At 31.9% G+C, this 17155-nt stretch overlaps 1 protein-coding gene across 5 annotated transcripts in view; it reads right to left on the minus strand.

Annotated features, from left to right (window-relative positions):
- The window catches only part of LOC127725284 (acetyl-CoA carboxylase-like), a 97425-nt gene extending 87593 nt beyond the window's left edge, over positions 1–9832 (minus strand). For 4 of the 5 annotated variants that reach the window (XM_052232179.1, XM_052232182.1, XM_052232180.1 and 1 more), the window contains exons 1-2: positions 9724–9832; positions 830–1018 (exon numbers count right to left, since the gene is read on the minus strand). In XM_052232179.1, coding sequence (XP_052088139.1) covers positions 830–1008 — 179 coding nt within the window. In that variant the 5' untranslated portion in view covers positions 1009–1018; positions 9724–9832. Of the gene's footprint in view, positions 1–829; positions 1019–3528; positions 3567–9723 lie in introns of those variants that run through there. The other variant, XM_052232178.1, reaches the window with a different exon arrangement.
- Positions 9833–17155: the final 7323 nt, after the last annotated feature.

A 17155-nucleotide genomic window follows, 5' to 3' on the forward strand; every position in this document is an offset into this window, starting at 1 on the left:
TATATCTTAAAATTCTTTTTGGCGCTGACGCAACGTTAAGCAATCATTAATCAATCTAAAATGTGACATGCATTTGACCTAGTTCTTATCGATGCATCGAAAAATTTGTACTTTTTGTTCACAATTGGAAATGAATTTACTGTATAAATACTATAATGTAATCATAATATATTAACCCAAATAAATATGACAAGTATAACAGCAAAGGTGTAAAAAACTGTGTGAAAGACACGTGATTGACAGACATCAGTCAATTATAATATTTTAGCCATTACAGATTTATAAAGAAAATAAAGCTGTCTCCAGGTCAACCTTAGGTAACTGTAACTTGCATTACTTTTTAAAACTATATCCTTCATTTCAGCATTATTTTGAAGTATATTGTATAATAGCATAAATCAAGATTGAATATAGAATGTCAAATTTGTTAAGAGTGAGACATAATTTTCCAAGAATTTACGTAATAGAGATTACTGTTGAGGACCACTTCTATTTTTGTCAATTATTCAATCCTTCAGTCATAGAATTATTTCACTTTTCGACGATAAGAAAATTTTAAAACCATGTCCTATATCTAACTTAAATCAAATTCTAACATTTATGACATTTTGTGTAATTTGTTAATGAAAACCTTCATCAATTTTGTTTTGCAAAACCAACATCCCAATTAAAACAATGCAACATAAACCAGAATTTGATGACTTGCACTAAGCTTTCAGAGAAATCGGTTTCTGAGTTTCTCATGGTCGAGGACATGCTGCATATCAGACGAGGCTGAAACAACTGTCGTTTTGGTGACAAACAAAGATCACTCAGACTTGAACCATACTTTAATCTGGCTGGAGACTGCTGGCGATTGTCATGTGCCAATGGGGAGTTGATTGGAGTTTTCTCTTCATCAATGTCTAGTCGACTTTCAGGCTGCTTAGTTTCCATCCTCTCAGACTCAGATTTATCTTCGTCATCACCAACCTCAAACTTCACCTTATTTTTTTCATTGTTCGCCATACCATTCAATCTATGAAAATAAATGAAAATAAACTGACAATTGTCAAAGATTTAACGTTTATAACTAAATGCTCCTTTAAAATGTTTTAAGATTCTTAAATTTAAAAGGAAAAGAAATGAAAATTGGTGGATATCAAAGGATAAACTAGTATATGGCTGTCCTCCACATTCAAACTTCACTCAATACAAAACCTGTGGTGGTTAACAAAAATTATACAAGCTTTTCACAGTAAAATTTAGCAGCCACAAGCTCTCACTCATAATTTGGAAATATATAAATTCTATTGACATGTAGAAGAAATTTTTACAGGCCTTATAGAACATGTAGAAATTTTACAAGTTGGTGCTGGTGGGCCTGTGGCCAAGCTTAAACAATGAATTATTTGGACAATGTATCACTGACCACTTCCATGGCATGAAAATGTTATGAGCTTAACAGGAGCCAGATTGATGGAGCAAATATTTATACTCAATGATTATTTTATTGTGTGGAAGTTTAATGCACATCCATGAATAATACACAATAATTAGTGTGCATGAGTACATAAGTATATTTTATTAATCAAAATGCCAAGTTAAAATAACAATCTTATAATTATGTACCAAACGTGTATGTAAAAAGTTGTTTATTTTAGGTATAAAAATTTAAATAAGATTTAAAAAAATCTGGAGTCTCTGCTATATCTGTAATAATAATTTGGATATTTGATTAAAAAAAGTTTTCTCAAAAAGGAATTAATAAGAAAAAAAATGAGTCCAGTTTACAAAAAAGAGAACAGGAAAAAAAAAATCAGCAATTTTTCTGTTTACAAAGGGCACAACTCACGAACGGTAAAAGTGATGCCACCCAATTTCGAACTGGATCTGTGTTTTGTGGAAATAAGCATTTTGTATAAGTTTTATAACATTTGGTTGAGGCAAACTAAAGTTCGAGAACAGAAACCAGATGGGACGGGACGGACAAGGGTAACACTTAATGCCCCCTCCGCTATAGTGGGGGCATAAAAATTTGAGATAATCAATTGTTATATTTGAAATCAATGACATACATGAATAGGTGAAATTTGAGCCTGATGCTTTTGTTGCAGGCAATTAAAAACCCATACAACATTTTTTAAATACCAAAAGACACCTGAAACAGCTCTTTCTTAACACACTTGTATACTAAGTTGAATAATCTCAAATATTATAAAGCAAATGATGTATATCTCAAACTATGACAAATCAAGTTTTATAAAATTTATCAGCCAAACCTTTAAACATTTATTTGACAATACCAAAGAAAACTACAAAACAAAAGATATACTTCATTAATAAAGAGTACATAAAGCAAACTTCATTTTACAAAAAAAGAATAACTTTTGTAATGGTTATTGAAATATTGTAGTTTTAAATAATCAGTTAAAAGTTTAAGATGTGTATTATATATATAAACATTTTTCTGCAATTACTTATTCAAGTATAAACTTTCATTTTTCGGATTTTCAAGTTTGCAAGTCTGTTTATTGTAAATAATGTTATACTGTAAACTCAGAAATTATTGCGTGCATTTATTATTGCGATTTTGTCATTTAAGACTAAAATGCAATTTTAACTTTTGTGATATTGAGAAAAATCCTGTTTAATTCATATAATTCATATAAAAAAATTCAAAATGCGAGTTTAAATTATTGCAATTATAACCCTGTCGCATTTTTCGCAATAATAAAAACATCGCAATAATTTCTGAATTTACAGCAATTGAGATTTTTAAGACAAAAAATATAAAAGGCTGTGTAAGAGAACAACTCAGTGTGTGAATCTCATGGTTGAGAAAGGAAATAAACCTGTTGGTCTTTTTCTTGTTCCTAAACCCCTAGTGTGTTCTACATATAATACATTGAAACAAATTAAAATATCTGACCATATGGAACCTTTCAATTTTGTAATGAAATGCTAGGTACTTAATGCAGTATAGATTTCTGTATGAATAATATTACATCATTGTTTAAATTAGAACTTTAACATTTAAGTTAATGCTTTGCAAAGTGTGACATTTTATTCAGTCTTTGGAATTAAATGCCAAAACAAAATGAGCATGATTTAAACCTTTCACTCAATTCAAAGCTGACAGACTAAATATTTTTGTGGCATTTTCAAATGATAAAAAATTGAAATAAAAAAATATATACCTTTTCCTGAATTTTCCTGAAAAAACTAATAAGTTTTCATGATGTACAGCAAGTTAATGAGGGATAAATATGTGTACAGATTGTTGATAATTATGTTAATATTGACCTTCTAAATCATACAAAGTCCATTTACCACATACTTATAAATGTAAACCACAAAAAAGTACATACATGTATATATCACATGTATATCCACTCGTAAATATTACCTTTTTAATTCAAACAACACTACTTGTAAATACTACCCTTTTAAAAACTAAACTTTGTCCATATATCACATATTCATTAACATGATAAATATTACCTTAATTTCTAAGGTACAAAAACAGTCCAAATATCACATACTTACAAATAGTACCCTTCCAATTTCACATCAGTCCATATGCCACAAACATATACTTATATAATTCCACTTGTATTCTAAATATATACCTAGTTTGTGTTATGTAAAAAGGTAAATAGTAAAAAGTGTCAGTGTGAAGGATTTATGCCTTTATAATGTCTTTGGTAAGATATAGATCAGGATGTTTACAAAGATGTATAGTATGCATACTAAATGTATTTTATGTAATATGTTTCTTTGGAATAGAGGGGATATGAGATGAACTGCTTTGACCAGTATTATTTGGAGAATGTCCCTACCCCAGGTCACTTCAGCCTTACCCTTCATCAGTTTTCATTCATACATAATAAAAGATTTAATTGATGGTTGTTTTATAGGAATTGTATGGATGATCATTGCAGTTGTGTACAGTTTCTGTCCATCCATATTAGTTGAATCAACTACAATCAATGCTTTTTGCAATTTTTCCATTTATAAAGGGGCATAACTCTAGAACGGTTGAAGTGACACCAAAAAAGTTCAAACTTAATCTGTGTTTTGTGGTAATAAGCATTGTGTATAAGTTTCATAACATTTGGTTGAGGCAAACTCAAGTTAGAGAACGGAAACCAATTTTGGTACGTATGTACGAACGTACAGACGGTCCACAAGGGTAAAACTTAATGCCCCCACCGCTACGGCGGAGGCATAAAAACAGTCAAATACTGATATATTTTTGTTTTTATGCAAGTCGAAATTTTATGATTTTATTCATTGAAAATATTAATTATCAATTGTCCCTTCATAATCATTATTAATAGTCTATTCATCTGAAGCAGCTTTTACCAGAACAGACTTGTTCTAGTCTGAAGACTAAAAATTACTCCTTCAGGTCGATTCTTGTAATAAGGGGACATAACCCTACTGAAAAATAACTAATCTATGTGAATTTTCAGCTGTACAAAAATTGTCTTGCAGAAGTCATTTTATATTTGAATTGAGGTTTGCCTAATATCAACTTGTTTTAAGTCGAATTGCGGTTCATGAAAAAAAAGAGATAACTCTTGTCCTTTACTTATTTTGACTTGTATAAATCAAAACATGTTTTGACTTGTAAGTGTCTGAGCTCTGACTGTTCAAGACATCATAATTATTTGGGCTACGTACAGTAGTTTTAATTTTGCGTGTTTTGTATAAACATTCAATATTAAAATTATATTTTTATGGACTTCTTCCTCTTTCACGGGTAGTACTAACGATGGAAGATGTTTTGGCCACACTAACAGTTTGGCCATAGTCGTTTTGACAAATGCTTGAGTAGCCCTTTGAAGTCCTGACCTTGCAGCAAAAATGGAACCCAAAATGCCTGATTTAATCATTCTGAAACCTGTACATAATATAGATATAAGAAGATGTGGTATGAGTGCCAATGAGACAACTCTCCATCCAAGTCAAAATTTATAAAAGTAAACCATTATAGGTCACAGTACGGTCTTCAACACGGAGCCTTGGCTCACACCGAACAGTAAGCTATAAAGGGCCCCAAAAAATTACTAGTGTAAAACCATTCAAACGGGAAAACCAACGGTCTAATCTATATAAAAAAAGAGAAACACTTAAGAACCACATCAACAAACGACAACTACTGAACATCAGATTCCTGACTGAGGACAGGTGCAAACAAATGCAGCGGGTTTAAACGTTTTAATGGTACCAAACCTTCACCCTTTTTCTGAAACAATAGTGTAACATCACAACATAGAAAGACACACTATAAAATATCAACTGAAATAGCTTAACTCAATCAAAGGACATATTAACACCATTGAACATACACTGAACAAATAAATTTGACCTATGACACAATGTAAATACAAAATAAATAAACTAAGGGAAGAATAATAAAAGTAACATGTTATATCGGTAAGAAATGTTAAACAATTAAAGAAAAACAATATGCTCGAACAAAAATACCATCCATTTGTAATAACTTTAAACACAGGTAAATGAAAATAATTTTGTTGTCAGGTATACGTGTACAGTACCAATAGAGAAAGGAAATATTATTACAAAATAAATAATTTTGATGTTCATAGTACGAAGTGAAAATTTATAGTTATACCAAACACTTATAAAAGCTGGTATATAGACCAGATATAACCCTGAATAACATTAAATAACAAAAAAGCAATACAATTAGTATCAACAGGTCAAATAAACAAGAAAGTACGATTTTGAGAGTACTCGCAGTTACTGACAGCTAGTTAAAAGCCAAAACAATTAATAATAAAAAATCATGCATCAGAGACTAAAATCAACTAAAACACATCCCAGGGATTTAGTATTTTAACGTCATGGACAGTCAAAGAAGACATGACTAGTGCAATGCCAAAAATAAATGTATCGACAGACAGTAGGATAGTTAGGAGTTTAACCTCTTTATAGATCTAAACGAACGTGGGTGTGTCTATATACATCCCACTTGAAAAAAATACAAATTTAGTTATGTTTTAATTTGCTGATGACAAAATCGTTATTAGTGCCAATGTAAACTATATTCAAAGATCTAATTACAACATTGGTAAGATAACCTTTACTAATAAGCCTGTTTAAAGGTTCAATGAGTTTACACGGATCACATAGTGATTTCCGCGCTTTAAGTACAATATTACCGTAAAATTTAGGATGTGAAATACCGTTTTTAATCAGTTTTCTACAAGTACAGCCAAATTTACTAATCAAATCTTTGTATCTATGAAAGAACTTAGCAAAAGTTTTACGTAATTTATGGTAACGAAATCCTTAATTTAATAATTTACTAGTGATGCATTGATTACGTTCGTTAAAATCTATGACATCACTACACACACGGGCATAACGAACGAGTTGGGATATATATACACCGTATGATGGAGCCAAAGGAACATCGCCGTCTAAAAAAGGAAAATTAACAAAAGGGAAAGAAAAATCGTCTCTTTTGTCGTAAATTTTCGTATGAAGTTTTCCTTTAGAGATTGAAATGTCCAAATCCAGAAAAGGACAACTACTGCTGTTTATGTTAGATTTAGTTAAAGTAAGTTCAATTGGGTAAATTTCAGTAGTATATTTAGAGAACTCTGGATTATCTAACGAAAAAATATCATCTAGATAACGGAAGGTATTGTTGAATGTATCAACCAAATGTAACAATGACGTGTCTTTACTGAGTTTGGTCATAAACTGAGATTCATAGCAATACAGGAATAAATCTGCTATTAAAGGGGCGCAGTTAGTGCCCATAGGAATACCTACTACCTGTCGATACATTCTATCGCCGAAACGTACATATATGTTGTCCAGGAGAAAATTTAAAGCTTCAATCATATCTTCACATTTCCAGTAAGTGTATCTAGCATACTTTCCTTTTTCGTTACAGAAAAAGGCTTTAAACGAGTTACAGCAAATAAATTTGTAATGAGATTTTTCAAAAGACCATTTAATTAAATATGAAAACTTTTTCTTGATAAGATTGTGTGGAAGTGTAGTATAGAGAGTAGAAAAATCATAACTGTCAACAGAATTAAAAGGACCATCAAAAGCATGTATTTTATCTAAAACCTCTAAAGAATTTTTAACACTCCAAAAATAATTAATACCATTATTTTCATAAGCTTTATTACAAAAGTTAATAACAAGTTCTTTGATAGTAGTAAGGGAGGTAGTTAGAAGCACTGATAGATTAGTAGTAGAACACTTACTAGATGCGGAGATGAAACGGAATTTAAATGGTTTTTTGTGCAATTTAGGTAACCAGTACATAGTAGGGACTTTCAAATGTTCGGAAGAGGCCTTAAGCTGGGTAGTGGCAGTGATATGCTTGTTTCCAATTTGACTCTCTGTGGAGCGTACGGACCTGAATGTAGATGAATTTGTAATTTCGTTTTGGAGAACTTCCGTGTAGTATATGCGTCACACCACCACTACATTATTTGCTGCTTTGTCTGCCGGTACGAACACAAACATAAGAATTTTTTTAAAATACATTTTTTATTCTATTATTCTAATTATAAAAAAAATGAGAACAAAATTGATCTCAATTTCAACATGAGAACGGTTAAAAAATTAGCTCCATTAATGCTGCAGAACATGTTCTGGTAGTTGAGGTATTTTGGGCTCATGGTCATTTATTATTAAAAACAAATAGTGCTTTTGTTTATATATACATGTACTCTTACACTGTTTTTCCCTCTTCTGTTCTCTGGTATATATATGTCTCTGCTGTGATATATAAAAAAGAAATAGTCTTGTGTATGCATATTTCACAGCAGATTCACACTTGACAAAATAACTTTTTTTAAGTAAAATCCCTTTTAAAATAAATTTCTGTCAAACATTTAATGCATATACATGTATATATATATATATATAACTCCTCCGTCTCTAGAGAAACACTAATGCAGTTGTTGGTTGATTTTATCTGCGAGTCACATCGTTTTTGATTAAGATATTTTTTTAGTTTTTTTTTACTACAAATGTTTAATCACATTTTTTTTTCATTTTTTTTTCTTAAGGTTCATCTATACACTTTAACAAAAATGGCTGTGTTTACTCCATGAAATTTTCTCTGAGTACAGTCAAAACTGTGTAATTTTTTAAGTTTTTAATCCTGGCAGCACCTAGATATATAAATGTTACATCCAATTTATGTTCTAAAAAGTAAAAACACTTTATGGATTTTGATGAACATTTTCTTTCCTTGCCAAATAAGATGGTGAAATAAACAAACACCTGAGTTTTCTTTGATACAGTCCACTCATTTACGCTATTCAAATCACCTTTGTTGTGAGTAGATTTCTATTGTCCATTTCAATCAATATGATACAATACAATCATTACCAGAGGGGGACCATCTCAAAGATTTTACATGACTTAGTTTATTTTAAAACCACCTGTGGCAAGGAAAGAAAATGTTTAGCAAAAATCACAAAGGTTTTTATCTTCTTAAAACACAAAATGAATACAACTTGTATATATCTAGGTGCTGCCAGGATTTAAAACTATTAAAATTACACAGTTTTGTCTGCAATCAGAGAAAATTTCATGGTGTAAACACAGCCATTTTTGATGAAGTGTATAGATGAACCTTAATATTTTAATACAGTTGCCACTGTATATGTATAATTAAAGTACAAGTGAGTTGTTTACCAGAGTGAAAATTGTACTTGCGAGACTTATATTACAAGAGAGACAAAATTATCCAGTGTCAACAGCGACACCTACAGAATACAGAATATAGATATAAGAAGATGTGGTATGAGTGCCAATGAGACAACTCTCCATCCAAGTCAAAATTTATAAAAGTAAACCATTATAGGTCACAGTACGGTCTTAAAAACGGAACCTTGGCTCACACCGAACAGTAAGCTATAAAGGGCCCCAAAAAAAATTACTAGTGTAAAACCATTCAAACGGGAATATATGTTAAAAACATTATGAAATGGTGTGGCCGAATTGATAAGGGGACGAAGTCCCCTATTACGGTAGAAAAATCAATAAAATAAAAAAAAAAAAAAAAAAAAATCAGGAAAAATTCCTGAAATTTTCATTCTACTAATGAACTCAAAATCGTTAACTTTTTTATTTTCAGACTTTCTTGTTTTCCCTCGTTTGCGCAGAAATCTACTTCCCTTTTCCGGTCTCGTTTGCATGAGTCTTTGAGTAAAATATATATTTATCAGTCTAGTAAAATATAGGAAGGAACGCAATACCAATTTCATTTTTAATAATTCCTTGAATGGCTTGATATGAAAAAACGTTACTTGATGATAGCGTTTTTTTTACTTTGTTTACAGTGAATATGACGTCAAAACATAAATAACGTCACAACTAAAATCCCTAACAACAGAACCGAAATCGGAAACGTTACGGTATAATTTGCCGTTTGTTTTTTAACAGATTTTGAAGTTAAATTATGTTTGAATCATTAAAAAAATAATTCATACCGACTTCGTCCCCTTTCACAGGTAATGCCTGCCTAATATTAATGCCCGAAACGACTTGTAGCCGAACTGGGTTTGTTTGGCCGAAACGTCTTGAAAGCGCCTGCCTCATCTTATATTAAATTCTTATCTGGAGCTCTGAAAACTAAAATTTAGTGTAAAGTCAAGATGTTATGCCCAGATACAATCATTTTTGTATTTAGAAAGTATGTGAAAGGGCCAGCATGTCTTATCGTTTACCTACCAAGATCAGCTGTTCGTGTCTTTTGTATATATTTTGGTTATTCTTGAGAAAAATTATGTTTTCCAATAAAGTTCCATGGCATCGGCTGATCAGTGGCGTGAGTAGTTATTTTCGGATCTCTCTTAAGGAATCTAAACGAAAAGTCAAGAGGATTCCAAAAGATAAAACCTGCTAAATTAAGCTCGTCTTTTCCGTACAGACATATGAGTATAATGAAATCAAAAAGAACTATATTTTAATTAGATTGGGTAGGGACAGTCTATACTAACGGGACTGGTCACTTATAGCAATGTCTATACAAATGTGCAGACAGAACTGTGCCGTCGCTGATGTCACGTGACTTCATAGCAAATCATTTCACATTTACGAAGTTCTTCATAACTATATGTTCAAAAAATTGAAAACAACACTTTTAATAATTTCATGCGTTGGGAACAAGTTAAGAACACTGATATCGTAAATTTAAAAAACATTTTCAAATTAGAAAAATATTCAAGTTGTGGTAATGAAAATGAAAGAAGATTCTTAACTCAATTTAGAGTAAGCTCACATAACCTAAACATTGAAATGTGAAGATATTGTAACTTGGATCTGAGACTACTATTATAGTAGTCTCAGCTTGGATAATATGAGGAAGGCGCTACCTTGAATGCCAGCTTATCAAAACTATGTCCTACATATTGATTGATTGTTGGTTTGCTTAACTCCCAGTGGGCAAAAAGTAAAATAACAAAAATACCGAATTCCAAGGAAAATTCAAAACGGATAGTCATTTATCAAATGGCAAAATCAAAAGATCAAACACATCAAACGAATGGTAAACAACTGTCATATTCCAGATTTGGTACAGGCATTTCCTTATGTAGAAATTCAATGGCAACAAATGTAAATATCCAAAAAAAGGTTATCCGTTACTTAAATAAATAAATAAAAATCGCAGTATCTTTACTCGCTGATCATATTTTATCATGTCAGTTTTCTCTTTGAGACATGAAGAAAAATCCTATGTTTTACATTTTCCTATATACAGTCTTGTTTTTTCACCCAATGGACATTTGTAGAGAACATGTCATATATCCTTTCTGACAAATTTGAAAAAAAACATTTGGCTATATTGTTTTATAAGATTTTTTCAAGGTTTAAGAAGGACGTACGACGGACGCCACGTGATGCCATGAGCTTATATGGCCTTACGGTGAGCTAAACATGGAGAGAATGATGAAAAGGGGATAATAAAAACACAATTCCAAAAAGGACAGACACAACCATGGCCAAAAGAAAATATAAAAAAAAACTACAGATTGGGACACTCCTCCCAACTAGTCGTCTCGTCTTGCTACTCCTTTTATAATCTGTTGATGAAACATCTCCGGCGATAGGACATCACACAATAACGAGTTATTGGATGCTACTCCGCGTTAACCCTTAGAAATTTCAAATTTAAAAACTGTCGATACAATTAAATCCTCTATCCCTATTTAATGACCGAAAATAAACTAGAATTTGTCATCTAAATATATACAGGTATTATTAAAATTGTGTCTTTGGTAAGGGTGAAAAACTAGAAGTTCTCCGCATTTTATCGGAGTACTAGTAAAAAGGATTATGTTTGTTTTATGTTGTACTGTTACACGACTGTCCCAGGTTAGGGAAAGGTTTGGTGCCAACAAACTAGTTTAACCCCGCCACATTCTGTGTGTGCCTGTTCCAAGTCAGGAACCTGTAAGTCAGTGGTTGTCATTTGTTACTATATATCATATTTGTTTTCGTTCATCATTTTGTTTTGTCATAAATCAGGCCGTTAGTTTTCTTGTTTGAATTGATTTACATTTGTCATTTCGTGGTCTTTTATAGCTGACTATGCGGTATGGGTTTTGCTCATTGTTGAAGGCTGTACGTAGACCCATAGTTGTAAACTTCTATGCTATTTGGTCTCTGGTGGAGAGTTGTCTCATTGGCAATTATATCGCATCTTCTTATCTTTTTTGTTTTTATACATGCATATAAGATAAATAAGAACACAGACGGTACTGCGACATTACCATAGATATTGATATCGAATTATAGTTGTTAATGATAAAAAGGCGGACGTCATACAAGAGGGGATTTACTTTGCGAATTGCAATTGGTTAAACGAGAAAAAGGAAAATCTGAAAAGATTTGAAAATGGTTTAATCCTGTTTGAATGGTTTTACACTAGTCATATTTTGGGCCCTTTATAGCTTGCTGTTCGGTGTGAGCCAAGGCTCCGTGTTGAAGGCCGTACTTTGACCTATAATGGTTTACTTTTATAAATTTTTACTTGGATGGAGAGTTGTCTCATTGGCACTCATACCACATCTTCTTATATCTATATAAAGCCAACGAAAAGTGTTCAGCAAAATTTTGCTTTCGTCGTTTAAGCTCTATCCGTATATATATATATTTTTTAAATCACTCCCGAATGCATCACACAATTTTGACAAAGTTACTGTAGACAAACTCATAGACAAATGCTTTTGTTTAACTTTTTTCTCTTTAATACAGTGACGAGGAGTTAAAAGACAAATCTTTTGCCTTGTTTTGGATCATTAGCGCGAAAAAAATCTTAATCCATCTAATAATTCAAACCAATTTAAATTTATCTATAGAAATATGCATTTGTTGTCACTTTCTATCTGTATTCAGCAATATCTTCTTTCGTTAATATAAGACATTTGATTTTTTTACTTGGTTAATCTTTACAATGATGGCAACATTGGACCTTATTTGTCATATTAGGAATGTTTGCAGACCTCGGTTTTAGATTTAGGACTAACAATTTTTTGAATACTAAACCGTACAATGATTTGAATTTCCGACAACATTGGGTATTTTATAAGTCGATTAGTGTTTACTTTTGAAGTTACCGGCCCGGATATTTAGTGACTGGAAGATGTTGAGTGAGTTTCTATTTATAGTATTGAAAATATATTTTTTTTTAAATCATGCACATGATTTTAAATTGATCATGTTAAACACCTGGAACTTTAAATGATCAGTTGACATTGAGAAAATTGGTATTTTGAATAAGTATTGCGTACTAGTTGATATATAAAATAAGAAGGTGTGGTATGATTGCCAATGAGACAACTCTCCACCAGAGACCAAATGACATAGAAATTAACAACTACAGGTCACCGTACAGCCCTCAACAATGAGCAAAACCCATACCGCACATTCAGACACAAAAGGCCCCGAAATTACATCCATAAAAGAAATAGAACATTGATATCATGGAACATGTAGACAGCTCTCTCACAAGCAAAAACCCCTAACTGTAAAAGTGGGGACACTCAAGAAAAAATAACCGCCCTTCCTAAAAGAATTCTCCAATGTTTGGCACGAACGGTTTCCCAAAAGCGTATACTTTAAGTTCACAAGTAAAACTCTAGTAAAATAGCCATAATGAAAATAATTAACAACTAATATCAAGGTTATATTATAGATGCATAAAGACTTTGAGTACAGTCGGCATATATCAGAGAATTGCAAACATAAAATAAATATCTGTTCCTTTCGTTTTATTTAGAATCTGAACAAAACATAACAGTATGTTTGTATTCACACAAAATTTTGTTTTAAATTGAAACGATCCACGAAAATGAGACGATCGGTGTATCTATCATCCTAAGTCTTACGAGTCGATGACAAGTAATACTTTGTGAAATTTTGTGTATGGAAAGATTTTAGAATCTTAGATTTTGTATGAATATGATTTTTATTTTGATCACTGATCTCTGTTGATATGCAGCAACGATTAAATCGAAGTGGAACACCAGTGTAACAAAGCTTCTTTTAAATTTACAGCAAAATGCATTGAGTGTGTAGGTAAAGGTAATATGTTTGGTTAGCTTGCTTGCTAGCTGAACCATGAAGTCATTATTAAGTTAGGTATACTACCCTCCTTTAAGAGTAGACTAGTCCGACAGATAACCGATCTATCTGTCTGTAGGACTAGACTACTCGAAAAAATTGAAAACAACACGTTTAATAATTTCATGTGTCCGAAGCGCTTTTCTGGATTTACCTTCATCAGGAACGCTCAAAGCCAAACATTTGAAATCCGAGGGATGTATAAGTACCGAAACAGTTGAAGATCTATATGACAAAAATACATAAAACAAATAGCCAAATTCATCTAAGGTCAACTTTGCCTGAGGGAGTTGAAACCTTAGTTTCTATAATTTCTAAATTTATAAACGGACAATTTTATAAAGGTTTGTTATAAATCATGTCAGTACCGAAGTACTGACTACTGAGCTGATGATACCCTCGGGTACTGAATCGACCCAGTGATGTAAAAAATTGAAAACAACACGTTTAATAATTTCATGCGTCCGAAGCGAAAGGGGGGTAGTATACCTTACCTAATAATGACTTCACAGTTCAGCTAGCAAGCAAGCTAGTCAAAGATATTACCTTTACCTACACACCCAATGCATTTTGCTGTAAAGGCATTTTCGGAAGTACGTAAGATACTAGTAATCTATATTTACATACAAAAAGGAGATTACTGATCATAGTGCCAGTGAAACAAGTATCCGTGATGAAAATAGGATACATAGAAATTTTAAATAAAACAAAATGTTATTGTGGTTTCAAAAGAACTCTTACTCAACGGTAAAAATGCCTAAACAGAGACATAAAATACAATAATAATGTATTCTATGTCTCTGGCCTAAATAAACCCTTTTTATTCAGTTACCAAAATCGCAATCCGACTGTTTAGAAGAATAGATATGTCTTACAAAATAGTACCCATTTATCATCCACGGATGGAAATTCTAACCTTACTATTAAAAGAATCCTAAGTGGTTTCGTTTTGCAATACAAACTAAACTTCCCAGTCTAAAAAGGTCACTTTACTCCATGTAACTAATGCTCTTCTGACTTATAGTATCAATTCTAAATTCTAGATATTTTCAATTTCACCTAAATACATCCTTAAGATAAAACATGATTGCCTGTTTATTTCAGATGTGGGTAAGTATCAAGGAGCACATCGTGAGTGAGTGCACCCTTGAAGGTTTCTGTAGTAGCGTTTTTAGTAATGTCAGGGGGTAATTTGTTCCTGTTTTTAATGGTTTGACAAGAGAAAGTAAATTTGTAGCTGTCTTTATTACATTGAATTTGTTTGTGGGAGTCTTTGTTGGTGGATCTTGTAGTAGACCTGACTCTGCTGTAATAAATTTTGCAATGGAATGGCAATATTTTGATTTACAATTTTGTGAAACATTATTAGCCTTGTTCTTAGTCGACGTTCTTGTAATGTTTGCCAATTCATGGTGTCTAACATCTGTTGCACGCATACCTTGCCGCTCGTCCCTGTACTTTTTCTAGAGACCGTATATTTTCATTTGTAAATGGGTCCCATACAGTACAACAGTATTCTAATTTGAGTCTTATAAGTGTTTGGTATGCTCTTTCTTTAATTGTGTGTGATTGGACTTTGAGATTTCTTCAAATGACACATAAGGATTTATTTGCTTTAGCGGCAGTTTTCTGAATGCATGTGTGCGTTCCATTTTAGGTCTTCAGAAATTGTGATAGCTAAGTATTTTGCACGTTTAACTGATTCTAAAATGTGTTCATACATCTTGTAGTAAAAAGTGGATGGGATTTCTCTTGGTTGTTATGTTCATGATGTTACACTTGTCTGGATAGAAAGACATAAGCCAGTCTTGTTTCCATTGTATAGCAGTTTCTAGATCTTCTTGAAGCTTGAGGCAGTCGTTTTGAGATTTCATTTGTCGGTAGATTATACTGTCATCTGCGAAGAGCCTTATTTGGCTATGTTGGGTGTATTCTGGAAGGTCATTTATGTAAATTAGGAAAAGTATCGGTCCTAGCACTGTACCCTGTGGGACACCTGATGTGACTGGAATTTTTTTTAAGATGACATGTTTTCTAAAAGTACTGTTTGAGTTCTGTTTGAAAGAAATGATTCAATCCAGTTTATGATTTGTCCTGATATGCCAAAAGTATTTCATTTTGTATAGTAATCTTTTGTGTGGTACCTTGTCAAAAGCTTTAGCAAAACCCAGGATTATAAGATCTGTTTTTATATTCTTGTCATTGTTTTGTGATAATTCATGTATTAGAGATAACTTGGGGCTCACATGCTCGTTTTGCCCTAAATCCATGTTGTAATTCATATAGTGTGTTATTGGTTTCTAGATGTTGCATCATACTGCTCAGATGCAAAAGCAGATTGAAATTGTTTGTTTAGTATGTTTGCTTTCACAGACGGACTTGAGTGCAGTGTACCTTCACTTCGCAGAGGATCTATGCCAGTGTTTTCATTTTTCTGGCTTTTGATGTAAGAATAGAGTTTTTTAGGTGTATTTTTGAAGCATGGTTGATCTGGCTCCTTTATTTCAATATCAAAAATTATATGTATTGCCAGTACCATTGTTTTTTATACTTGGGATTTTCCCTTTTCTTTTTATATAGTTTGTTTTTCTTGTTGATCAGCTTTTTTAGTTGGTTATTTACCCAAGGTAGTTTTGATTTGTTACCAATCCTTTTTGTTGGAATATGCTTATCAGTAGATTTTTGGATGCTGGCTTTGAAAGTGTTCCAAAGTTCATCGAGACTCATTTTATTTTGATCTTTTTTTAGCTGTTATAAGGTTTCAGTGAGGTCTTTTTCTATTTGCAAATTGGTCCCAATTTGCCTTTTTGTCGTTTAATACGTTATATGAGCCTGTTGATAAACAATACTTTCATAGTTAAGGAAGAATTTCTTATTGATTTTCCTAGTCTTTAACACGAAAAATATCAGTATTAAAACATCCAATTGAAAGTCTCAACGGCATTTACACATGTTACATAAACGAAATAAAAATAACTGCAAATAAAATCAAGTGAGAGAACATTTGCCACATCTCTGTAGATCGAAGCAACCCTTAAATATTTTTTTTTTAATTAACTTGACATATCAATATTTTAGGTGTAGTATGTGAATGTCATGTAAAATACTGTTTGTTTTAAAGATTATATTTGTTATATGTGTATGCCGCCTAGGGACCTAATTTTGAAAATATAATCTCAATCTTTATCTTTATACGAAGTTAATTTTTTTTCATAACATGGTCTTTTTTTTTATAGTTTTTCGTTGTTGGTGTTTTTTTTTAAGAGTTCGTTTTGTTTTTTATCTGTACATTCGTTGAAGAATCCAAATTTTGGTTTGTATAAATCTTGAATGGCTCTATCATAAATGTGATAGTATGCAAGACAACATCCTGTAGATGGTTTCAAATAAGGATTTTTATAGTATAATTAGTATTAAAATCCTGGGTCCCAATCCCCTATAAATTCAGAGACAAGTGCCTGTGGTTCCAATGTGTATACTATCCACACAAATGAGTAATTATAATTAAATTGATATTGTGATTTTTTTTTCCTAAACA

This window comes from Mytilus californianus, unplaced genomic scaffold (genome assembly GCF_021869535.1).
Source record: "Mytilus californianus isolate M0D057914Y unplaced genomic scaffold, xbMytCali1.0.p SCAF_15, whole genome shotgun sequence".
In the NCBI taxonomy this organism is placed as follows: domain Eukaryota; kingdom Metazoa; phylum Mollusca; class Bivalvia; order Mytilida; family Mytilidae; genus Mytilus; species Mytilus californianus.